At 37.6% G+C, this 26,432-nt stretch overlaps 1 protein-coding gene across 2 annotated transcripts in view; it reads right to left on the reverse strand.

Annotated features, from left to right (window-relative positions):
• Nucleotides 1-26,432, reverse strand: part of PDE4B (phosphodiesterase 4B) — a 42,830-nt gene that overhangs the window by 10,161 nt on the left and 6,237 nt on the right. For both annotated transcript variants that reach the window (XM_061186475.1, XM_061186474.1), the window contains exons 2-3: nt 6,226-6,319; nt 565-743 (exon numbers count right to left, since the gene is read on the reverse strand). In XM_061186475.1, coding sequence (XP_061042458.1) covers nt 565-743; nt 6,226-6,319 — 273 coding nt within the window. The remainder of the gene's footprint in view (nt 1-564; nt 744-6,225; nt 6,320-26,432) is intronic.

Consider the following 26,432-nt stretch of genomic DNA (forward strand, 5'->3'; position numbering starts at 1 on the left):
GCCCAATGTGTAATCAACCTTCTTCTAATCTTTCAGATGCTCCCTCACTGAATGTTCACTTGTTCTCATTTCATATTCTCACAAGGCTGAGAGAACCTCAGCAGTCACCTTGCACAGCCTCCGAGAGGAGGTATGAATTCTTTCTGAGCCTTCCTCCACTACTAGGGTTTGGGCTCAAGGGTCAAGGCTGTCAATTTCTCTCATTTCTTCTTCAGCTCTGCCAATCAGTGCAGATTTTCTCATCAGTCCTTGGCATACAGTCTCTGAAATATCCTCTGGGGTAATTCAGCCCTGCCTATTGCCCTCACCTTGGATTCTCCCAGTATGTGTTCAACAGGATTCTCCATTCATGAGTTAATGGACCCAACTCAGGACAAAATATGGTCCTTTGGTATAGAAAAAGGGCCTTTAACTAGGTGTTCAACAATGGACAACGGGCTACATCAGCCTCATCATACTATTTAATAATAAAGCAAAAGCGATCACTGTTTTCTAGTAGGAGGTTTTAGACATCTGCCTGCTATAAAGCAGAGCTACACGAGCACACACCCAGCTCATACACACCTTGGCTAGATGATCTTCATTTTCCGTGTTGACTCCAAAGCGTGCGATACTTGTATTATTTAAGCTTGAACTATGCATGAGTTTTTTCACTCCGCTTATCTGTGTCATGAGCTGTTGCTTTTTCTTTTTCTCCCTGTCTTTCTGGGTGGGAGATGGAATCTCCACATCATTCTGCTTGTCTGCAACAACACAAAAATAGGTTTTCCAGTCCCTGTGTGCCAATGAGAACCCACTGCAATATTCAAAAACAACTTCTAACGGTCTATAATGGATGGCTCATCTTATGAAGGTCTGTCATAGTGTTATCTCACTTGATCTCCAGGACAATCCGGTGATACAAGATTTTATTGCTAAAGCAGCAAACTGACGTCCAGAGGAGCTAAATAAGTTGTTCAAGAAGTGGCAGAGGTAGAACTCAATCCCATGTCCTCTGTTTGCAGGGTGATTTGGGACAATTACACTCATACATTTTCAAGGTGAGGCATCAGTATTTATATGCAAATTTCTTATTAAAGTGAATAACTTGTATGTTTGTAAAAATAGAAAAGGTTCATGTAGCCAAGCCCAGGTTAATAAAAACAGGCTTTATGTTTTGCTCACTTTATTATGTTTGTAATTATTTTTTAATTTAAAAGATCCATATAACAGTAGCTGGGTTCAGTTTAGATGAGTAGTATATATGTTAGAGAAATAAATGGCTTCTAATTTTCAAATGATTACTCTAAAGCCTTGGCTTATGACCATTTGAGGTTAAGAGGAAGACTGTAATTTCAGTTTTATTTCATGCCTTATGTCTATGAATTCTGCTAGTAAATAATAACAACGCCTCTCATTGGTAACAGGCATTACATTTATTAATGTATTTGTGCTTATTAAATATAATCATCTCATTTAATTTTTTAAAAAATTCTGCTACAACAAGATAAAAGGAGAGCTAGGGTTAGTGAGAAAAACATATCTACCTGCTCATAGAAGCTCTTTCTTCTATATCATGCTATTAAAAACATCAGCAATCAAATATTCTATTTCACTTCACAGGGAGATGGATGGATCCCGAGTCCTTCTGAAAAAATGCATTAACTCTCTCAGGTCACAGGGATGCCTGTGAATGCACTGAGGCAATCATTTATTGAGGTGCTCTACAGCTACTTCATTGAACTAAATGACACCCTGTGGCTGAAAGAGTTAATGCAGCTTTCAAAAGTTCCTACATTTATCTCTACTTGTTTCAGCGAAAATGAGTCCAAAGACAACTTCTCTATTTGAAAATGACACATTTCCAGATGGCCTGCTGGGATCTAGATGATTTGCTTTCAACTCTTGCAGCTGATGGCATAGTCACACGTTCTCCCTGGAGACCTCCGCCTGCTCACACAGCCCTGTGGACAACTCATCAAAGCAAAGTGAGCACAGCGAGGCGGAAGCAGCTGTCCTGGACCCTTGGCACCTGGCTGTAGGGCTGGAGCAAGAGATTTCTCTATCCCTAGCATCTCAGTGCTGTCTCTGGGTGCCCCCAAGTTCCTAGATTCATCAGCCTATGACTCTGCCTTAGGGAGGAATTTTAGTGGTCATCCCAGTTAGTTCAGGGGTTTCCAACCTAGTTCAGCATCAGAAGCACCCAGGGAACTTTTGAAAAATACAGATTTATGAGCCCCACCCAGTCCTACTGAATCAGTGTTTTTTAAAAATCTTCCCAAGTGACTTTGATGATCAGAGTCAGGTTCGGGAACCAATAATAATCCCACATGTTCACTTTCCAGATGAAGTCAGCAACTTTCCCAAGCTCAAAGGGCAATTTATTCAACAGATATTTATTTTGCAATCACTTTGTTCCAGACGCAGTGATTTAATAGCTTAGAACCCAGGCCTTCAGGTTCCCGTTAAAAGCTCTTTCTGGTCTCTCAACCTTTGGCATAAAAACTATATATGACATTACTTTTGAAATTACTTTTCTCCCTGTCACTTCACTCCTAATAATGACTACTTTTGCTAAAATAAAAGGCCACAATAGCCCCTGCGTTTCCTAACCATCAATCTTCACCATTCTTCATGCCTGGTTAACAAAGCTGTTAGATTCTTCTGTGCCAATGCAAATATAAAACCTCTAGTGAGACTAGCAGCTTTTTCCCTTTGTTTAATTAAAGATTCCCTGCGAGAAACTGAGCCGAATCACTACTGTGTCTGGAACATTACGATAAAGAAGAAAGCCATTACCCACAGAGAGTGCCATTTTGACATTAATGGGTGTTTCCCTATGCAGGCATTGGAACAACTGATGGGTTTCCCTATTCTGAATTTCCTCTGCTAAATGCTTAGCCAGCCCCATGCAGAAATAACCTGAAACACACACTCAAAGAATCATACTACACGCTTTGTGAGTTCACATTTATAGAATGGTCAGACTACAGTGGGGAAAGAGTGGAACAGTACCAAATAAATAAATAAATAAATAAACAGATGCAAAAAACGTCACATCAAAACTCTGATAATGGCGTCATTGGAGGTGCTTTTCTTGCTAGCTTACAGCATTTAATCATGCAAAATTCCTGAGTTCTCTTCCCTGTGTCTTGAGAATTCTGTGTTCCAGCTTTGGAGACAGTAAGTTGGGGATTTAAAGGGGTGATTCTTCTCTGTTTGAAAAAATATTAACTAACTTGTAATATCACATCTAAATATCTTGCTTTAATCTGTGCTCCCTCCCCCTGGGTCCTTTACTTCCTCCTGTACCAGCAACCCGAGCCCATTATCCTGTATCAGCATCACAGAGTGCCTGCACTGGATGGTCTGGACGCCATCCTTTTAAATGGAAACAACACAAGTTTCACACATTCCCCACAGTGAGGGATTTCCCTCCTTTCTGGATGACACATTTTAACTTTCAATGACTCTTATTGAGATACTGCTCTTCAAGTTTAACTGAAATCAATAAGGTCTTCCCATTTTGTGCTCTTGGAGATGGTTGCTGTGCTCTGACAAGAGGCTCTTATATTACTGGAAGCTGTTAACAAACACATTTTTAGGTCCAACAATCCTGATTCTAAAGACTTTTCTCCATAGATTACATCTGTTACTGAAAGGCGATTTTCTTCTGACAGCCTAATAACCTTTCCTAGTTAAAGAAGTGACAGGTATTTTGATCTAGGAGTCAAGAGAGTGAAGTCATAGTTCTGGCTCAGGAACATTTTAGCCAAGTAATCTTGGTCAAGTTACATACGCTTCTGGGCCTCAGTTTTCTTTCTTGGAAAATGAGGGAACTGGATGAGGCCATTAAGGTCCCTTTCAGATCTGACATTTTGTGAAGAAGGCTTCATGGTCCTCCAGGAATACTCACCATGCTCACAAGGCAGGATGTGGAGTTCCATGTCCTGCATTTGCAGTTTGGAAACAAGCTTTGTTTGTTTGCTTTTTAAGATTATCAAATTGCAAGCCTACAGGCTATTCCAGAGAATCCAGGTTGCCAGGTATGTCTTAGCAAGACTGATAAACTCCGTCAATATAGAAAGTTAGAGCTGGAATGGACAGAGGGTGTCATCTACTCCAGTGTTCCCATTTTACAGTTGAAGTAGCTGATGAATCTTTTGTTTATATGATGGATTTTTTTCTCCCTAAATTTTCTCAAGAATATAATCTGTCTGTCTAGTCTGTTTGATCGGGTCTACCTTGTGTGTGCACATGCGTGCACATGCACACACACACAAACACACACTCAGGCTCACCACCCTCCTAATGTTGAGTGTGTAAGGACTGAGGTTCTAACAACCTACCTCAAACCACTTGTTGTTGATAATTTAATTTTTTTTGGAATAATGAGAAGCCAAATGATGGTTTTCCTCAAGAGATATGCCTCCATAGCAAATGGAATATTCAACAGAGTTGACAGTTACCTGTTCTTGAGATGCAAAGTGTTGAGACTGAGAACTCATTTTTATTATCTTCTCAGCCTCCTCACTTGATAGCCTTTGATGCTAAAATAAGAATAATTGGTATACTAAACTATTCCCATGGTCCTTGGCAAGCAGATAGTGAAAGAGGCTACAAACCAAGAGGACGGCTTAGGTACAACCTTGGATGATGAAGGGCTCAGAGACTTCCTGCAGCTTTACTCCAGTGGTCAGAGTCTCTTCTGAGATGACAGACAAGCCCTTATATTTTAACATGCAATGTTTATGAAAACAAAAATGAGTTATTGCACTTATTGATTTTATTCTTCTTTCCCACAGTCATTAACCTGGAGACTGTCCCTAAAACAGTCCCTAGCTTATGAAAAATAATTGGGTGTCGCACAGATGGACAGGAGAAGATGCCTGCCTTCAAAAGAATAAAGGGGGATAATGGAGAAGAAAAGGATCAGTATACAACACTTTCTGTTCAATTAGATTCTAGCTCCACTAGGAGCTAGGATGTGTGAAAAAAATCTTCTCTTTGTTCTCTGACAAAGGTTGCCCAACTGCCACTGGAGAAAACCAGGTGTTGCAGACACCCACATACTGGAAACAGTTGGAAAGGCACTTGTCAATCATGCCAATGCCCACTGGCCACAGAGTAGCGCCATGAGCTTTCCACTAGGCTGACCAAAGATTGATCTGCTGATAGCAGGAACTGCTTTGGTATTAGAGAAATAGAATTGATTATTTAAAATAAAACTAGAAGAGGTATGTGTTTCCATAAGACATCAAGGCAAATGCTCATTGATTTAAGGATATGCAGCAATGCCAAAAAGAAGGGAGGTGTAATGTTCAACTGTAAGAATAGGTCATTTCCCTGGAAAGTGGAGTTCTGCTAAATAAGGATAATTCAGTGGTAATTGAAAGTCAACAGAATCAGAGTCTAAAGGCTACCCATTCACTTTGAAGTACAGATTTGCAGGTTCTGCGGTCTTATTCAAGAAAAATACACAACAGAACGGCTTTAAACATGAGATCAGAAATTCCTAGTAATCAAACAGGATTCATGACAGTAGTTGAGAGGCACTGATGCAAACCTTTCCTGTCAGTGACATGTGTTAAAGACTAGCAATGTGAAAGCAGAGATTGATAGGTAAGTATCAAATTAGGAAGATAATGATGCTGCTTGCAGAAGGCTAACTCCTTCAGAGAGGTGGAGATTCTTTCTGCCCTCCCCCCATGTATTGTTAAGAAATACCTTAGCAAAGCAATAGCCGAATTATTTCCAAAGCTTATTATCATGGGTCAAATCACCATACAGTTCTCCAGCCATCTCTCGCAAAGCATCTAAAAGGAAACCTTTTGCTCAAAGCCCAGTTACTGGAAGAATTTAAAGAATACCATGTCAGAGGAGCCAATTGGAGTTGTCCCTAAGGCTTGGATGATTGCAACCCCCATCATCCCCCCCTTCAGAGGTCTTGACAGAGATGGAAGTGGGTGGGTAGATAAGGAGTGACCTGAGGTCTATATAAATTTAATTAGTCCATAATAAACTTCTCTCTTTGATGGGTATTTTCATTCATTTTTTTCACAACACCTTACAGCTTTTTTTTTTTTTTTACCTTAAAGATTGCCTTTAGTTCTTATTTTAAATGGATTTGTTTTTCTGTGACTTAACCCCATTCCAAACTCACATAGTGATGTTCCTGACAGGTTGCAGAAATTAATATTAAAAAAAAATCTCAGTTATGGAATAAGTTTCCCAGTGAATTCTTACCTAAGAAAGTATTTGAAATGTATTCAGACACCTGGTTCCCCGATCGGCTCATTTCTGAAAGGTGTGTCAGCTCCCGGTTCAGCATTCTTTTGAACTGTTTATAAAGAACAAAAACATATTAACCACCTAGAAAATAGCAGATTATCATTTTAGATGTTTCCAACTTTATTAAGAACCAAGAGACCGAGTGAGCAGATATCATTAGATAAATGATACTGTTTCTACAAAATACAATAATGTGAAATTATTCCAACGTCACCTTAGGGAAAAAAGGTTTTCTTAAGATTTCTTAGAATTAACATCTGATTTCTTTTGAAGATGCAAACATAGGAAAAGGAATTTTAACAGAGGTCAAGATCATTTCACTTAAAAATGTAACCACATTTTAAAATACGTTTATTGGAAATTAACTCTAAAATATAATTTGAGTTAATAACCTATACAGTGAGAGGTGATTAAATGTGAAAAGTTTAAGGGAAAACAAAAGAAAAGATAAGCATCTTTTAAAAATAGAGATGTGTAAAAAGAATAGGGTTAAAATACAACACAGTCTATTTAAATACAATGTAATATAACATGCCCCCATTTCACCATAAGCAGCCTCAGTGGGCTAAGTGATAACACAATTAAGTCATTACAGAGGTTTCCTACTTCACAGAAAACATACACATGTAAATGTTTCACATTCTATCAAAGACACATAATGGAATCAAATTAACCCACCTTGATGTAACCCCAAGATACAGATAACAAATAGTTTGCCTCAGGCATTTTGGAATTCACTCCTTGCCACAATCCACAAATCCCTTTGAAAGAATTCACAGTTCTGAGAGAGCAGTCCCAAAAGGATCGGGAAAGCCTTGCAGATTCAGTGGTAAAATAATCAAAACTTATGATAGACAAAGCCTCCAAAATTTAGGGCGTTTTCTAATCCAAACAAAGCCCATCTTCGCACTCCATTCTTGCAAGAAGCCTATGTTCCCTGCTTCTTCCCTGGCAGAGAGAGTAATGAAATCAGGACGTGCACGAAGGAGCAAAAGCCTGTCCAAATGCATTCAGCTGGCTGGTTTGCAGCACTTATGAATTATGAATAGTCCTGGTGGCCGAAGGGGTTTCCACTCTAGATTAGTCCTGCTCAGCTGAACTCTGCAAGGAAGGAGCAATTCTTCTTTCCCGAGGGGATGCCAGACTAGGAAACACAGCCATCTTTTTAAACGGAGAAGATTAAAATGGAGGAAGCCCCATGAATATTTAAGGCAATCCGAAGTCGGTACCCTCCCCCATTTCATCTAGGTGTTCTTCACCCTCTCTCCACTGCGGAGACCAGGACACTGCAGACGCAGCCTCCGTACAGAGCTCAGCCGCTCTAAGGGTTTCGAAGTGATGGTGTGTTTGATTAATTTACTTCCCGAACATTAAAAAAAAAAAAAATTGAAAAAGCGAGAACTGTGGCTCTTTTCAAACTAGGCTTTCAGTATACAAGAATCTTTTTTAAGCTAGCTTTTGAGGAGATTTTTTGCACACCAACGGCGTGCCAGTGCATTTAGACTTCTTTCACAATGAAACGAATGCGAATAGAATTAATGGACTTCGTTTTAAAAGTACTTCGTACGCAGAATGTAATTTTCTGCCCTCCATCAGTTCATTAATATGCACATGAGACTGCATTCGACAAATGAATTAAACACATTTAACCTTTCCATCTAGGATCTGGAGTGAGTTAGGAAATACAAGCTATCGTTTGCTGCATGAATGGAGAATTATTCGGGGTTATGAAAGACTGTGCTGTTTTGGTATTTCAGTGTTACATCTTCTAATTCATGCTAGAAATATTTAAGAATTAAATTAATTTTTATTTTGTTTTTGCAATCTGGAGCATGCTGAGGAAGTCTTTCCTATAGTCTCTCTCTCTCTTTCTCTCTCTCTCTTTCACCTTGTCAGCTTTAGAAAGATCACAAGCAAGAAGAAAGTCTGAGACTAAAGCCCTGCAGTGGGATTCCCTACCCAGGCCCATCCCACTCCCCTCCTTCTCCCTCCTCCATTACCCCACCCGTGGACTCCCAGGAGTTCAAGTACAGCACGTTAAAGAAATAGCGAAGCACCATGGTAACAGCCTCCGCACGCAATTGGCTCTCTTTCCTGTGAGGCACTCCCCTTTCAAATCAGCATCCTGCACAGACAATGGCTTCACTTCAAGCATCCAGGCCCCCTTCATGCCACTGCCTGTGCCCAGGAGACGAGGCCTTTTGAGGTGAAGCCAATGCAAGTCAGTATTGCCGTCCTTTGGCTCACTGCTCTATGCATCGTCCTCAAAGAGGCATGCACAATCACCCTCTTTCTGGGGAACCCTGCTGGTGTACGTGTGGGTCTTCCCATGATATAATATGTTAGTAACAGTCACCAGAAATCTCTGAATTAATCATCTCAGCTAGTGTGTTTTACTTATCGAACTGCTCTGCAATTTGAACTCCAGGTGAATCATGTAAGTTCTAAGTTGTTTATTTTTTTAAGACAAAACTGCTCAGTCATAATAGCCTCTCATTTTCAGTTCTCAAAAGACAGGCACTTACACTAAAGACTTAGAAGCTGGAAAAGACAGGTTTCTGTGCTCTGATGGATTAGCTGAATTTTGGCAAAGAAGCAAACTTTACTCGGAGCATTGCAAAAAAATGTCTTGTAGAAAGCGTAGAGACAGATGGTTTTTTAAATTATGTCTCCGCACTAGACCTAGCCAAATGTAATATTCAAGCAATCATCCTCATTTTGGTTCCTTTGATCTCTTGGAAATACTTAGGAAGATTTTGGAGTCAATCAGGTTTGTACTAGTTGAATAATGCCATTTCATCTCATGTATTTGGTAAATATGTACTGAACCCCAAAATGTGCCAAGCAATGCATTAAGGGTATAGCAGTAAAAAACCAAAAACAAAAAACTCCCCCAAACAAACAAAAACACTTTTCATGCTTTTAATAAGCTTTCATGCTAATAGAAATAGTCAGATATATTAGGATATGTTCGTTAACCACAACAGTTACTAACTGTCTGGTGAGGCTGGGGCCAACTCTTTATTAGCCATATTGACCCTTCAGCTCAGAATATAGGAGCAGCTAGAAATTCAATCATAAAAGACTAGGAAAGACTTTCCTTCTTACTTTTTTTCAATCACCTCCCATTGCCACAGGATCCTGTTGGCATACATTGTCAATCAGTCCCAACGTGGGCACGGGGAGGTGGCTCTAAGCTACAGGGCTGAGAATAAACCAAACTCCTCACCTTTCCTGCATAGCTCACAGATGGGTTAGTGAATTCATGTAAGTAGTTAACAGCTGAAAACCACCTCTCTCCTTCTCATGCCTGAATTAGTTCTCCTATGAGCCTTTTGCTAACGGCATGACAATGCCACCAAAACCCAAAGTCATTTTAAGGCAACCATAAAACATACAACATGATGAAGTACGCAGATGGAGGTCACTCAGTGTCAGAAACTGACCCAGTCCTTTAAATGTTGCTTAGCAACAGCCTTTGGTTTTCCTCCTCCATAAGGGAGGGTCCAACCACATTGACTAAGGCAATCACTGCTCTCATCATAAAGCATTTATGAAGGGCCCACTTATATTGGGCTCTGTACAAACTAAGCAAGGCAGACATGGCCTTGGAGGAGCAGACAGGGGGTATCTTTTACATTCTAGTAATGCAGAGTCCAATTAGTATGATTAGTGCTGGCCTGTGTGATGAGACACGTCAAGGAATGGAATAGCTTGTGTTTGAGGTTAAGGCCAGGGAGACAGTGGGGAAGCTTGGCTTAGTGGGGTTTTCAGTGTCTGATTCCCATATGGGAGTTGTTTCTGTTGAGCCAGAGGCAGCTACGATGTAGTAGACGAATCTAGACTTTCGTTCTCAGCTCTCCATAACAGGTAACAGTCTGGTGAAGTCACCTTAGCTCTCATATACAAAATGAGAGTGATGCATGATTTTAGGATCTCAGCCCAAACCTGTCAAGATTGTATGATAAATTTTGTGGCAGCCTCCTACAGTCTGGACATATTATTTACCAGCAACCAAAATTTCCCAGAAAACAAAACTCTCTTAACACTACAGAGAAAAACAACCCAAATCGGAAATGCTTCAGTCCATAAGAATAGGTCACCAACAAAAGAAGAGAAGCGGTTATCATCCCTCCAGAGTTTTATATTCTAAGACCCTTGGAGTCTCCCTGTCTCCTTATCAAGTTGGGTATTCAGTCCAGATAAGAAAATTAAACAGCTCCTGAGGTTAACTGTGGCCCCAGGAGCTACAGGATTGAAAGGGAATAGACATTATTTACTTTATCCTATGCAGTAGAGAAATCCACAAACAGGAGCACACTATTTCAAAGATAAATGTGTCTCTACAACCTAAGGTACACATATCCTATTTTTCTGTTAAGAAGCTGCCTTCACAAGAAAACCCTGTTAGAGCTTACCTAGAAATAATGTCCCCAGAGGAAATGGCCAAAGCCCCTTTTCAACACAGACAAGCAAAGTTTGTGAATGAACCCTTAGTAATACAAATTCCTCCAATGCTTCCTTAAGCTTACGCCCAACACTAGATTCATGAACACCACCAGAAGTTAGTTATTTTCTGAAAAGGGAAAAAGATATCATTCTCTACTTAAATAATTTGATATTGTTTGCCTAGCATATATCTTCTCTATAAAATCATATGTGAATTTTATTGAATAGGCTACCTTTAATAGTGGGAAGTTACTTAAAATATATAGAATAGCAAAAGCTGAAATTGAATTACACTTGATATAAACATTTTGTTTTATGGCTTCAATGTTTCTTTGGCTTCAATGCTACGTACAGAGAATATTTTCTTCCAAGCCAAATTCTCCTGAAGGGATGGAACACTTCATCATTTTTCTATATTTCTCATCAGAGGACTAGTTTGGGCTTTGCACAAAGATCCACAGTAAAGCTAGAAACTCTCTTGAAAAGTTCTTGTTAAATCAATCACACAGGAAGGCTGGACTAGAATGATCTCAGAAATTCATCCTGGTTCTAAAACTTGGTGATTCTATCTTTCTAAGAATAAAACCATCAAGAAGAGTAATAATACAAGGGACTAGTATCAAGCACATAAAAGACCTACTTTTAAGACTAATGTGGGCTTGTTAGGGGGTGACCTGGAAATCACTTAAGAGTGAATCTTTAGTGATCAAAAATATTCTTCAGCCTATCAAAGGCTAGATAAAGCAGGCACCTTTCCTCTCACTGATAACCTTAAGATGAAGTAAGTAGATGAAAACTGTAGATGAAAAAAAGGTGCCCCTGAGAGGAAGACAGCCTCAGGAGTCACCCTTGTGGGTGGCCGTCTGCGCAGAAGCCCATCTGTGAGACAGGCGCCTTATTGTGTGAGATCTTCCTGTTTTTGCAGTATGAAACAACTGCCAAAGTCATTAAAGTCACAATGACTTTATTAGGGACTAAATTTTGACTCATATTTTACACTTTGTTAGTCATAACTTAATAAGAATTCCCGGGCATAAGAAAAAGTGAAGGGGCTGAAAATTCTGCCTGGAATCACAGAATGCTAGTAGTGGTAGAAGGAAGTTGAAACTGCAGTGGTCGGCCCAGTTTAGTGAGAAATGGAAGTAAGGCAAGCTCGTCTCTTAGTTCTGGCACTCACCTGATGTGTGATCTTGGGTAAGATGAATTACCTTCTTGGGGCCCAGTTTCTGTAGTTGTAAAATGGCAAATTTCTCAGGTTCTTTCTGATTTTGAAAAAATTGCTTCTTCCATATTCCTAATTTTACATATGAAGTAACGAAGACCCAAAGAAGTGAAGGACCCGAATTCCTAAACACCTACACTTTCCTTTGCAAAATCTGATTTAAACAACAACGGGAATATAGTGTACTTTTTCTAAACCCCTTTATCACACTCACAATTCCCACAATTCTTAACATTTCAGGTTATCTGACAATGCATCTCATCTCTTGTCTCCTTTTTGTCTTTCCCTATGAACTCTACCATCTATTTGAAACTTGATGTCCAATTTCTTTAATGACATATTTGTCTTATTTGAGAGGCAAATGAAATTGAACTGAGTTGGTAATGGGGTTAAGAAAGGAATAACTTGCCATTGTCCATTAATATCTACTTAACTGGAGACTATATAGTTCCATGATGGGGCATTCTAGCAGAAAACTTCTGCTCTATTACTGGAGCAAACCCCTGGTGCTCCAAGGAATATAGTTAAGTCATTCTAACTGTCCATGTGCCAGATCAGAAAGAAATGCATCTAAACATATTAGAATTGAGTGATTCTCTTCTTAACTGTCCAGTGATGTAATAATCCACAATAAATATGTAATGAAAAACAATCATGGACATCTCTACCATAATTCTGTAACAAAACATTGGCATTTATGATGAAGCTAAAATAGAGTAAATTCCATTTGCTGGTTAGAGGACTAATATCTGTTGAAGAGACATTTTAAAAGTCAAGGTAGGGACAAACCATTAGTGCTTTCATACACAGAACTGAAAAAAAAAATCAAAAGAATTTAAATATAACTTTGAATATAACTGCTCTACAACTTGATACTAGGTCTTGAACAGGTCTCAAAATTATTACCATAGTTGTTTCTTCTTACCCAACTGTCTATCTATACTCTTTGCTGCTGTCTGTTTTTCTCAGAATTTCTGGAAACTTTTCAAGAGGAGATATGGCACACATTATTGGGATGCTAAAAAAACGGACTTTTCCTAGACCCAAAGTAATTCCCATAAAAATATTTAGAGAAACTTCTCATGAACTAACATTCCCCTAACTCTGAGAGTTGTTGCAGTGACACAATTTAATAGACAAAAGACACTATATTTATATGCAAAGACTTATATTTTCACTATGCATTTTTAACTATATATACATATATATGTATATATATGTATAAGCTATGATTTATAAATATAGTGTGTGAGTATATATATGTTTTCACATATGTAGGGTTTCTAGATTTAGTAAATAAAAATTCAGGATACTCAGTTAAATTTAAATTTCAGATAAACAACAAATGTTTCTTTTTAGTATAAATATGTCCCAGATATTACATGTCCTAAATATCCCTTAGAGAGACTGGATTTCAAAGTCATACACTCATAATGTGTAAGGTTTAGAGGTACCGTATATTTTTAGATAATTTAAAATATTCAAACATGTTCTTTTTGACAGAAGTCTTTCCTTCTGATGAAAAACACCTGCAACTGTTACTGAAGATTCACAGTTTCATTTTATGTACCTGACCTTTCCCTTTTAATATGGTTGTTAATAGTGACAGACCCCAAAAAAGGTACTATGACAGATTGAGGATGCTGGCCTGATAATTACACACAGCAGAGGCTTTATTTTTCTACAGATGACAAAAATCACAGTAGCAATGAAAAAAATCAAGGAATCAAGGTAAACTATTTAGTTACTCTTTTGTTTTCCCATTTAAGCCTTCTACAACTTCTTCTGTGCATGATGGCTAATATTTAACCTCAAGCTTCTAAAGCCAGTTCCAGGGCCATGGGACGTTAATGCGATTCCAAAGCAGAAGACTAAGGTTTCTTTTGAACGATTTCATAGCCAGAGGTTCTATAACTTGTTACATTTTTAAAATTAGAAATCTTACCATGGATCAGACCCACGGTCCTTTCAGTTTAGTGTCCTCTCCTGACCAGCGGAAAACACGACCTATGCTTTAAGTCCTTCATATTTAACTTGAAAGCAATGCCACAGAACAGGAAAATCATCCCCCAAACATTCTACGTTCTTTTCATAACCCCATAAAAATTGGTCATGATTCTCTTTAAGAACTGATTTCCAATTTTATCCTATAACATCTCCTGGGTTGCTTAAAATCCTGCATTAAATATTGCCTTATTAAAATTTCCAATATTTTTGCAGCCATAAAAATCTACCATAGCTGATTTTTGAGATTACTACTATACCCCTTTTAAACACAATATGCAGCATATCTTGTGTTTAATATTAATTATATTGATTTCAGCTAGCAACTTTCACATACCCTTTGAGATAAAAGACAACGGGATGCTTCAAAACCTTCCCTGGGCATCGCTGCTTCTGGATTAGCAGTTTCCTAGGGTTGGGACAGCCCCTTAGTCTGGAAATTTTCAAGATCAACTCTAGGGACCATCAAATAAATAAAGAAAATCCCTGGGTTACATAGAAATATCCTTTTCTTCCCTGAATAAATATATGTTATCTGTTGGTATTTTGGTAATCCCTACGCTAGAATACGTCCTTGCAAATTGAGAAGAATCTACCATAGGTTAGAGGTTTGAACATATTTTTAAACCATAAAGGATGAATACAGTAGTCTTAAGTAATTTTATCCTCAAAAAAGACAGTTACACTTGTTTTGCATTTTGTTTTTCCTATTATTAGCTACCAAAGTTTAGAAGAGATGGATGGATGCTTTGCAGAACAGTGCACCCCCAGATGTACAGGTTTGTTGGGTGCATGAAACTACTTATAAAAGTAGTTTCAGAGTTAGATGCATAGGTTATACATGAAGTAGAAGGGGTTCTGACTACAGGATGGCCTTACCGGTGGGGTCTAACAGCATAAATAAGACTCTAACAGCTGACCCAACATCATAATAACATGACATAGGATCAGCTGAGTATACAACTGGGTCTGAAAATAAAATCCTATATTGTAACTTAGACTGAGAAACTTGGCAAGTTGTTGAGTTTCTTGGAGACTAAGTTTTTCTATCTTTAAAATGGGAAGGTTAGAAACAATATATATACAGTGGTTGGTAAGGTGAGACTGTTGTAGAATTTGTACTTAAAACTGAGTTTTTCTCTGAATTTTCAAAGAATCTGAGCTCTTGGCACCTTTTTCACTTGGTTTGCATCTGGGTGGAGGTTTTGGTTGGCTCTTTAGCACCTAAACTCTTTTCTTTTCATTGTTGACAAGAAATTAACTAGAGAATTCCCCTGATATGCTGCTGCAGGTGTGATGCAGTTCTATGTCATATAGATTACGTGACACATGAGTTACTCACAGAAGTTCTGGCTCGCTGGTTGACATTTAGATTATTCGTCAGTCTAAGGAGTGTAAACCAGAATTGCCAGAAAGATAGATGAAACCTGTCATATAAAGCCATAACTCAAAATGGCCTTGTGTTAAAGCCATACCTTTAAAAAGTTTATTTTGGAGATATCCAGCTGTTTCAAATCTAGCCTTTCATGATTTCATGACTTAGCCAATTTCCTCAAATTAAGAGACTTTAGAACTCTTTATGTATTAACCAGAAGCCATGAATGGCCACAGATTGCCTGACATAAGGACAACTGTACCAAGTATGCATTTTACTCAGATTTCCACAGTTCAGGTCAATCCAGCAGCATATCTGAATTAATTGAATATGTGGCCAAGGTGGGGATGAGAGGAGTACCAGCAATATGTCAGGAATGAAAAATACAACCAAACAATGGCATAATGACTAAGCTCCTATGCTCCAGACACAACAGATACGGCAAATGGCTGAGTTTTAGACACAACATGTATTCACAGATACGCTCCCAGCTGAGTATGCAGTGGCTATTGTCAGTCTCTGTAGAGCTTAGATTCTTGTCCACAGGATGCAGACTTTTCAAGAGGAAGGTAAGCTGAATACCCCGATGTCGAACCAAACAACAACAAAAATGTGCTTCATATTTCTGCTCACGAGGAAAGAACATTTGTCCCCAAGACTTTGTTCTCTGTTATCTGATTGCATTTGGGGAAGGCTCTGGTGCAAGCTTTTGCTGCTTCTGAGGGTACTTTGAAGAGCCACTGTGAACCAGATGGGAATTTCTCATCAAAGCTAACAATTAGAAAAACTAGAATTGGTCATGGGAAGCACCTATGTGTAGCACGGTACAGTGCAACAGGAAACAGGATTCTTGGGTTCTAACAGATTTGCCACTAACAGTATAGTTGGTCCTCAACAAATTAAGTTTCCGAGCCATCATGCACATGATCCAACAAATATTTATTTGAATGCCTAGAGCTATTCTAAATGCCAGAACTACAATAATGAATAAGGTAGACACAATTCATGTCACCAATAACCTTACAGTCAAAGGGAGGAGATTAGTAAAAACCAAGTTCTACAACAAAAACAAAAAAAAAGTCAAAAATCATAAATTGTGACAGCGAATTGTAAAACAAATAAGCTACTGACTTAGGATAATTAGAGAGGACCTCTCCAAAGAGATAACATCTAAGCTGAGGTCTGAAAAATAAGAAGGTCGAGCTCTAGCTTTAAAATTCTATGGGACTTCCCTGGTGGCGCAGTGGTTGAGAGTCTGCCTGCTGGGGTGGAAGACACGGGTTCGAGCCCTTGTCTGGGAAGATCCCACATGCCGCAGAGCAGCTGGGCCCGTGAGCCACAATTACTGAGCCTGCGCGTCTGGAGCCTGTGCTCCGTAACAAGAGAGGCCGCGATGGTGAGAGGCCCGCGCACCACGATGAAGAGTGGCCCCCGCTTGCCACAACTAGAGAAAGCCCTCACACAGAAACGAAGACCCAACACGGCCATAAATAAATAAATAAATAAATAAATTAATTAAAAAAAAATTCTATGATTATATGTTTTGTTGGCAAGTCATAGAAGAATATAATAAATTACCCTGTGGATTTCCTTTTAATTATTATTATTATTTTTAAAACTTTTATTTGTGTGCAAAATACACACAAAATAGTGCACAAAATGACCATACTTGTTTAACAAGCACTCAGGTGGGAAAGGAGAATATTACCAGCAAAAAAGTCCATTTTGCTCTCTTCCAATCATTAACCACCCCATTTCAAAGGTAACATCCTAATAAAAAATATTAGTTTTTCCTGCTGTTGTTCTTTTATAAAAATGTAAACATACATCATATTAATCTTTTGTTTTTCCTTTTAATTATTATTTTTAAGTCATTTGACTTTGAAGCAAAGAGAACAGATTTGATTCTAAGCATCATGATTTAGTGGCTGAGGGTCTTGGACACAGCTTGCAGCTTGGTTTCACATTGAATATGGAGATATAATAATACTTTCCTCTTGGTGAGCATCAGATGAGATAGCATAGGTGAGAGTGCTGTGTATGGAGCAAAGGGCTCTTCAGATAGGTTTCCTTACCATGCTATCTTGGATCTGGCAACACAAAAGTAACAAACAGCTATACACTTAAAGAAAGTGGCCCTTTATGTAATGCTCTATCTTGGTACCGCAGGAAGCTTTGAGAGCAAATAAGCTGTAAGTGAAGAAATGGGACTTAAAAATCTCTACACTGCCCCATAATTAATGTTCCCTCAGGCAGAACCAGAGTCCTTGGGAAAGTGCAGTCCTGGCTCACGTAGTTAGATTTGAAAAGTGTTCAAAGAAGAAAAATCTCTCCTGAATTATTTCTTACCAATATCTCCTCCTTCTTCATTACCTTTATCAAAAAGCTCATTTTTTACTCATTTTAACTCAATATATTTATCTTACTTTTAAAAAAAGAGAATCCAGTCTTGCCCAGGGATTCATGTTTTTGTTTGTTTATTTTGGCAAAGTTCTCCTATTTTAGGATTTATCAAGGGCCCTGAAAAGCCTTTTTTTGAAAAGCAATCTATGACCTTTCTCAGTTAGAAATTTTACTCTTTTACTATGCAGCCTTCAACAATGACCTTACCTTAATGCCTCAAACATACAAAAAAAGATTATTAGTAAAGGAGTATTTTTAATTATTGCAAGCAAAATAAAATGAACGTCCTGAAATGAAGTTATACTGATTTTAAAGTGTTTCAAAAATAATACTGATAAATCTTGAGATATTATCAGGGAAGCTCCCATGCAATTGGTAAGACAGATGCAAATAACTGTGGTGCAACTAGATCTTAAGTGTGTTAAAATACAGCAGGGAAAAATTCAGTGGCAGCTCACCCTGTCAAGAACACAAGTAATGTACTGGCCCTGGCCAAGAAAAACATACCCATTGCATCAATAAACGCAGATCTAGCTAAATCATTCTGACTCAATTACAGAATGGAGCCAGGAGTAGCGATCGCAACGGACAGGGACTAAAGTCCCTAGCTTCTCACAGGCAAATGGGTGTGCAAAAGGATACTGGAAATGCACATTACCTCTGGATAGTCTAAGCATGTTCCATGAATTTAAAGTTTTTGAAAATGCAAAAAAATTTTTCCATCTTTAAACAGTGCTGTGCCCACCGGTGAGGTCATTACCTGTCCTAGCATTGGTCAAAACCAGGATAAGCTATCAAAACTCCCAATGCCAACAAATTTCCTAAATGACCAAATCAAGTAGAACTGCAGAGAGCTTTTCCAAATAAAACAAAACCAAAATCAATTACCACCAACTGACAAAAGGCTTCATCTGCTTTTCACTTCCCTCCTGACAGACAGAAGTAGAGCTATGCCTCCTTGATAATTTTTAGCCCCACTACCACTATAAGCAAATGTGGAGCCTCAAAAATGCAAAGCAGAATTTCAGGACTCAAGAGCTTGCAAACTGGAGCAGACATAAATAAAACCCCAGATAATGAAAATGTTAGCTATGATATTAACCAATAAGATAGCTAAGAGGATGATCTATGAAAATTTGATCCAAGTCAGGGTAGCTAAGGCAGGGTTTCAAAAAAGAAAGCCAAGAAGGCTAGCAGACCAGGAATAGGTTCATAGTACAGGGCCTGATGATGTATTTGAGCCAAAGGGAGGTTTTCTAGGCAACAGGATACCAAGAGAGGGGTAGAGCCATCATTCCTTCATTCTCAGGTTATCATAAAACTCTTCCTTGTTTTCAATAGATCTTCTGATATCGAGGGTAGAGAGGAAGTTGGAAGTCCACTGTTGGGAACAACCAGAGCTACTAAAATTTTAGTCTATTTTTTTCAACTCTGTCAGTTCTTTTCCTATACTCAGCTGATTATCCTGGTTATTAAATAATCTCCTCTCCCCCCTTTCGCCCCCAGCAGTGAAATCTCCTTTTGCATATTTTAACTTTTAAATTCAAGTCTTCTGTATCTTATTATAACGGCTAAAAAACTAAGTTTTCTTATCCATCCAGGAGTTAAAAAGTTTCTTTTCATTTCCTACATTATATGCTAAGAAAATTTCTAACTTTGTCCTACTTGATAAAATAAGTAATGATTAGCAATGGGTAAATATCAAAAGAGCTAAAGTTAGACTATCAAGGATATTTTGGCATGGAATGATTTCCCTTAATAAACATTATCCACTAGTCCCTTTTTATTGGTGAGGATATGTTCCACCCCCAGTGGATGCATGAAACTGAAGATAGTACTGTATATATACAATGTTTTTTCCTATACATTCATACCTATGATAAAGTTTAATTTACAAATTAGGCACAGTAAGAGATTAACAACAATAACTAATACTAAAATAGAACAATTATAACAATATACTGTAATAAAAGTTACGGGAATGTGGCCTCTCTCTCGAAATATCTTATTGTACAAATTTAATGCTTTTTCCGTCTCAATTAAGCACTTATCACACAGTGTGGCCATGACTTTTGCAGCTTGAGGCGCAAAACTGGCACAAATTTCTTTTTTCTTTTTCACAATTTCACCAATAGAAGATTTATTCTTACCATAGATCTTAGCAACCTCAGCATATGATTTTTTTGTTTCCTTATTAAGTTGAGAACTTTTACCTTTTCACTTAAAGGAAGCACTTTATAACTTCTCTTTGGCATATCTGAAGGGCCAGCGGCACTACTCTTGTGCTTTGGGGCCATTATTATGTAAAATGTAAAGTAAGGGTCACTTGAACACAAGCACTGAGATACCAGGACAGTTGATCTGATAACCCCGCTGGCTACTAAGTGACTATTGGGCAGGATATGCTGGACAAAGGGGTAAATCACGTGCCTCCGGGTGGGTGGAATGGGACGGTGTGTGATTTCATCACACTAATCAGAACAGCGCGCAATTTAAAACTTAGAAATTGTTTACTTCTGGAATTTTCCATTAAATATTTTTGGACTGCAGTTGACCACGGGTTACTGAAATGGTGGAAAGCAAAACCACAGATAAGGGGGAGGGACTACTATAAACGAGACGATCAGTTCTTCCCAAGTCATTTTCCCTTTATTTTTTCCTGCATCTGCTCATTTTAAGTAGTTAGGTTAATAGTTTAGAGTTTGTCAATGTTTTATGGCAAGATATTTGCAACATGTGCTTAACTCAGACATCTGAGTTAAACATCAAAACTCATCTTGAGCTACCTAAACACATCGAAATGTATCTCTATCTACTGTAAATGAGGTTTATTTGATTTAAAACGTTGATAAGGCATTAATTACATCAATATTGTTTCTAAATGTGTAGCTGCCAACACTGTTGAACCCAACTCCACCAAGATGTTGATAACACAACTCAAGAATCCAGAAATCTTATTTGAGTTGGGAGAGCTTTGCATAATTTGGGCCACTGGGCAGAAACATTCTGGGGTACAAGGACAGGGTCAACCTGAGATCACTGTCTTCGTTTCTACTTCCTAAGCTAACAGCTCTGCTAAGTAGCAGAGAGAATCGGAACATTGACTATTTTTCCACCAGTTGGTAAAACTCTCCAATTTATCACCTTCAGTTTCAGAGAGGGGAAAGGAAGAAATAGAAAGAAATTGAAGGAGTTTTACTAATCACAGGGTTTTTACTACTTAAACTTTGGCATTGGGATCAGTGGGAAAGCAAATAAGTATCAAAGCCTTAAAAATGTTGCCTTTTAATGCATTAATTCCATTTATGGGAATCTAACCTAAGAAAAGAATGAAGAAATAGGCTATTATGTTAACTGAAAAAGTTGGAAATAAATTATCTGTAGGGTAGCATTTCAATTATGTGAGGATGAAAATGTTAATCCTGGTTGCCTTAATGAGATTCTTTATCTGATGATATATGTATGTATATATATGTCTATTATATTAATATGTATTAATTCAGATATATTAATATGTATATTTATTCAGAAATTGAAACAGCAAAAAGCAAAGAGAAGAAAAACAAAACAACCAATGCCAGGGACATTTAAAGTAACTTGCTCCAACTATTTCCTGCTAGATTTTGATCACAAAATTTTCAGGAATACTAAATTAGTTCTCTTTATTTGAAATGATTAAGACATGTATAGCTTTTATTCATGAGGGGTAATGAGAAGGTTAAAAATCAATGCAAGCTAAAGAGGGAATGTCCCACGTCTTTCTTAAGCTTAATCAGCTTTTTGCTGAAGATGAAGAGCAAGCTGGATTTTAGTACCTTAATCTTCCACTAATTAACCTGATGACTCTGGAGAAGTCATGTCATAATAAAATTACTTTTCATTTAGATTACTGTTTTATATTTTACAAAGATCTTTGGAGCATATTAGATATTTAACCCTCAGTTTTTATAATCCTCATCTATAAAATGAAGTCTTAAAATAGGTAATACCTATGGCTCCCTTATGGGTTCAAAGTTCTGGAATTTTGTCTAATGCAACCACATAAGACTATAGATAGAAAGAATACATTCAGGTCTCTTTTGGTTAGGTTTATCAACTCATACTGACCAAAGACATTAGATAGTTGCCAAATTATCACTCCCCTTTGCCCCATTTGATTAGCTTTAGCACACAGCCTATGTGGTTGAGTTGGACAGATATTTTTATTTAATGATAACACCTCTTCTTACTGTTTTCTTTCCAAAATAACCATTTAAAATGTTCAGATATAAAATGCTAAGACCTCTTGTCTTAAATGCAAATTTTTTAAACTGGATAAGTCACTTTTACCTTCTGGTATCTGTACTCAAATTTCATTTTTATAATTTGCTGAGGGTTATAACATTATGCACTATGCTGTTAGCAAAGAATAAAGGGAACTGGGCCATTTAGAGTTTTAAAATGACTATCTTTAAGATGACCGTATTCTGAATAGCTAAAAAAAGAAAAAAGAGATGAAATTGAGCCATGAAGATGAATTTTCTTTTCAATAAGTTCACTAAACTTCAACCTCTGAAGGTTTCTAAATGGCAAGTAATTAGCTGAAGAAACATGTGACTCATGAGCAGAATTGCATGATTTATAGCTTTTAAACTCTGCTCCATAAAGAGAAAAAACTATCAGGCACTTTTTAAAGAGAAAAAGATTATCAGTGACCTCCCACAACAGAAACAAAAGAAACAGGAGTTTTACTGTCTTCTTCATTTCTAAATAACTTAACAGTCCTTTCTTTGTGGAAACACTTGGCTACTTTAAAGTAAATCAAACAAAGGAAGTTACAGTAAAATATCCAAGAGACTAAACAGTTTGGCACCAGTTGAGGGAAACATCACGTACAACTGGGCAAGACAGAGAGGGGTTGGCAGGTCCCTGAAAAATGCTAAAGTGGAGGGATGTGCAGAGATGCACAGTGACAACCGGCACAGAGCCTTCTAGAGTGTGAAATCTATTGACCGCGGCACAAGTTTGCCCTGGTATCTTCTGGTTTGGTAAGTCTGGCTTCCAGAGCTGAGCTATCTCTACTTGCTGAGCACACGTTTACTTAGAAGTAAGATGTGCTGGAAGAATAGCACAAGAACAAGCTCCACCCTTGGCCTTTTCTCTCATAGATAACAATGGCATGGATCTGGGGAGCCTTCTAGACTGGGGCCTACTCTAAAAGAAAAAAAAAGATGAGAAAGACGTATAAAAAGATGTAAAACAAACCTTTATTCCATTGACATAGTGTAATTCTATTTTTCAAAACTAGTGTTCTAGATTTATACTTGCACTCTAAAGATAATTACCTGATTTTTTTAATGTAGAGAGAAAGTCTCCCATTAAAATGACTTATTTATTCTATTTTGCGAATATCATCTCTTATCAGCTAGCCAGAGGTGCACCAATCAACGATAATGTTCCTTCACTTCATTCCTGTTTTTTAGAGATTTTTTTAAAGATTCCTTGTTTTTTAGAGATTTGTTCACTTGGGTACTTTCAGGTGAATTAAGTGGGCTAAATGGATTAGAATTCAGTGGAGAAAATGGTTCTGTAAATACCAATGCAAAAATATTTCAATTAAGCAAAACAGATTACAGATCAAATTTACTACAAAGCACTAAACAAATTTCAAAATCTTCGATTTAGGTTTTGATAAGAATAGAACGTGGAATACTGACTTACACTCAATAATACAACTCTATTTTGTCAGAAAGAGTAACTGAAATAATGCTGGATAAAGAATAAACAACTTAATTTTCTATTTCATCTCTGTATGAAGACAAATCTAAGGGAGACAGTCTCCATGTTACTTCTAGGAAATTTCCCTATATTGATTACTGCTACAGAAACATCGCTCCTCTGTTTTATGGTCATATTGCATGCATTGGAAAGGACATAGTATATGATGAAATTGCCCCAATTATTTTAATAATAATAAAATGAAAACATAACAGGAATAGGCTCTCTCTGTTTTCTTTTTATTTCGGGGGTTGGGGGGGTAGGTAAAAAGGAAATTAGAGGGTAGGCTAAAGTCCTTTAAACAAAACTTTATTATCTTATCTTAGGTCATGTTAGAGAAGAATTTGGGGAAAAAAATAGATCTTTAATTTAGCAAACTGATACAGTGGATTAGTTTAATATCATTATTTACAGTTTTATGGATGCTTTAGAACAATTTTCTATAACTATGGTTATTCTTCCACCTTTTCTATGTTAATGGACACTGCTTCCCAGCCACAAAGACTGAGCTGGAGGTTATTAATGGCTGATCTAGAGGCCCAGAATATGGTAATTGCAGATTAGGATCCTGAACCAGACCTACCCATCAGTGATAGCCAGAGTTAGAAGAATAAGACCTCCCAGAAACCACAACAAAATTCCCTTATAAGAATGATTAACTATCTCTTGCAAAAATCCTCAACAAAATACTAGCAAACAGAATCCAACAACACATTAAAAGGATCATACACCGCGATCAAGTGGGATTTATCCCAGGGATGCAAGGATTCTTCAATATATGCAAATGAATCAATATGATACACCATATTAACAAATTGAAGAATTAAAACCATATGATCATCTCAATAGATGCAGAAAAAGCTTTTGACAAAATTCAACACCCATTTATGATAAAAACTCTCCAGAAAGTGGGCATAGAGGGAACCTACCTCAACATAATAAAGGTCATATATGACAAACCCACAGCAAACATCATTCTCAATGGTGAAAAACTGAAAGCATTTCCTCTAAGATCAGGAACGAGACAAGGATGTCCACTCTCACCACTATTATTCAACATAGTTTTGGAAGTCCTAGCCATGGCAATCAGAGAAGAAAAAGAAATAAAAGGAATACAAATTGGAAAAGAAGAAGTAAAATTGTCACTGTTTGCAGATGACATGATACTATACATAGAGAATCCTAAAACTGCCACCAGAAAACTACTAGAGCTAATCAATGAATTTGGTAAAGTAGCAGGATACAAAATTAATGCACAGAAATCTCTTGCATTCCTATACACCAATGATGAAAAACCTGAAAGAGAAATTATGGAAACACTCCTATTTACCATTGCAACAAAAAGAATAAAATACCTAGGAATAAACCTACCTAGGGAGACAAAAGACCTGTATGCAGAAAACTATAAGACACTGATGAAAGAAATTAAAGATGATACCAACAGATGGAGAGATATACCATGTTCTTGGATTGGAAGAATCACTATTGTGAAGATAACTATACTACCCAAAGCAATCTACAGATTCAATGCAATCCCTATCAAATTACCAATGGCATTTTTTATGGAACTAGAACAAATCATCTTAAAATTTGTATGGAGACACAAAAGACCCTGAATAGCCAAAGCAGACTTGAGGGAAAAATACGGAGCTGGAGAAATCAGGCTCCCTGACTTCAGACTATACTACAAAGCTACAGTAATCAAGACAATATGGTACTGGCACAAAAACAGAAACATAGATCAATGGAACAAGATTGAAAGCCCAGAGATAAACCCACACACCTATGGTCAACTAATCTATGACAAAGGAGGCAAAGATACACAATGGAGAAAAGACAGTCTCTTCAATAAGTGGTGATGGGAAAACTGGACAGCTACATGTAAAAGAATGAAATTAGAATACTCCCTAACACCATACACAAAAATAAACTCAAAATGGATTAGAGACCTAAATGTAAGACTGGACACTATAAAACTCTTAGAGGAAAACATAGGAAGAACACTCTTTGACATAAATCACAGCAAGATCTTTTTTGATCCACCTCCTAGAGTAATGGAAATAAAAACAAAAATAAACAAATGGGACCTAATGAAACTTCAAACCTTTTGCACAGCAAAGGAAACCGTAAACAAGACGAAAAGACAACCCTCAGAATGGGAGAAACTATTTACAAATGAATCAATGGACAAAGGATTAATCTCCAAAATACATAAACAGCTCATTCAGCTCAGTATTAAAGAAACAAACAACCCAATCCAAAAATGGGCAGAAGACCTAAATAGACATTTCTCCAAAGAAGACATACAGACGGCCACGAAGCACATGAAAAGATGCTCAACATCACTAATTATTAGAGAAATGCAAATCAAAACTACAATGAGGTACCACCTCACACCAGTTAGAATGGGCATCATCAGAAAATCTACAAACAACAAATGCTGGAGAGGGTGTGGAGAAAAGGGAACACTCTTGCACTGTTGGTGGGAATGTGAATTGATACAGCCACGATGGAGAACAGTATGGAGGTTCCTTAAAAAACTAAAAAGAGAATTACCATATGATCCAGCAATCCCACTACTGGGCATATACCCAGAGAAAACTGTAATTCAAAAAGACACATGTACCTCAATGTTCATTGCAGCACTATTTACAATAGCCAGGTCATGGAAGCAACCTAAATGCCCATCGACAGACGAATGGATAAAGAAGGTGTGGTACACATATACAATGGAATATTACTCAGCCATAAAAAGGAACGAAATTGAGTCATTTGTTGAGACGTGGATGGATCTAGAGATTGTCATACAGAGTGAAGTAAGTCAGAAAGAGTAAAACAAATATCGGATGTTAACGCATGTATGTGGAACCTAGAAAAATGGTACAGATGAACTGGGTTGCAGGGCAGAAGTTGAGACACAGATGTAGAGAACAAACGTATGGACACCAAGGG

This window comes from Eubalaena glacialis, chromosome 3, assembly GCF_028564815.1.
Source record: "Eubalaena glacialis isolate mEubGla1 chromosome 3, mEubGla1.1.hap2.+ XY, whole genome shotgun sequence".
In the NCBI taxonomy this organism is placed as follows: Eukaryota; Metazoa; Chordata; class Mammalia; order Artiodactyla; family Balaenidae; genus Eubalaena; species Eubalaena glacialis.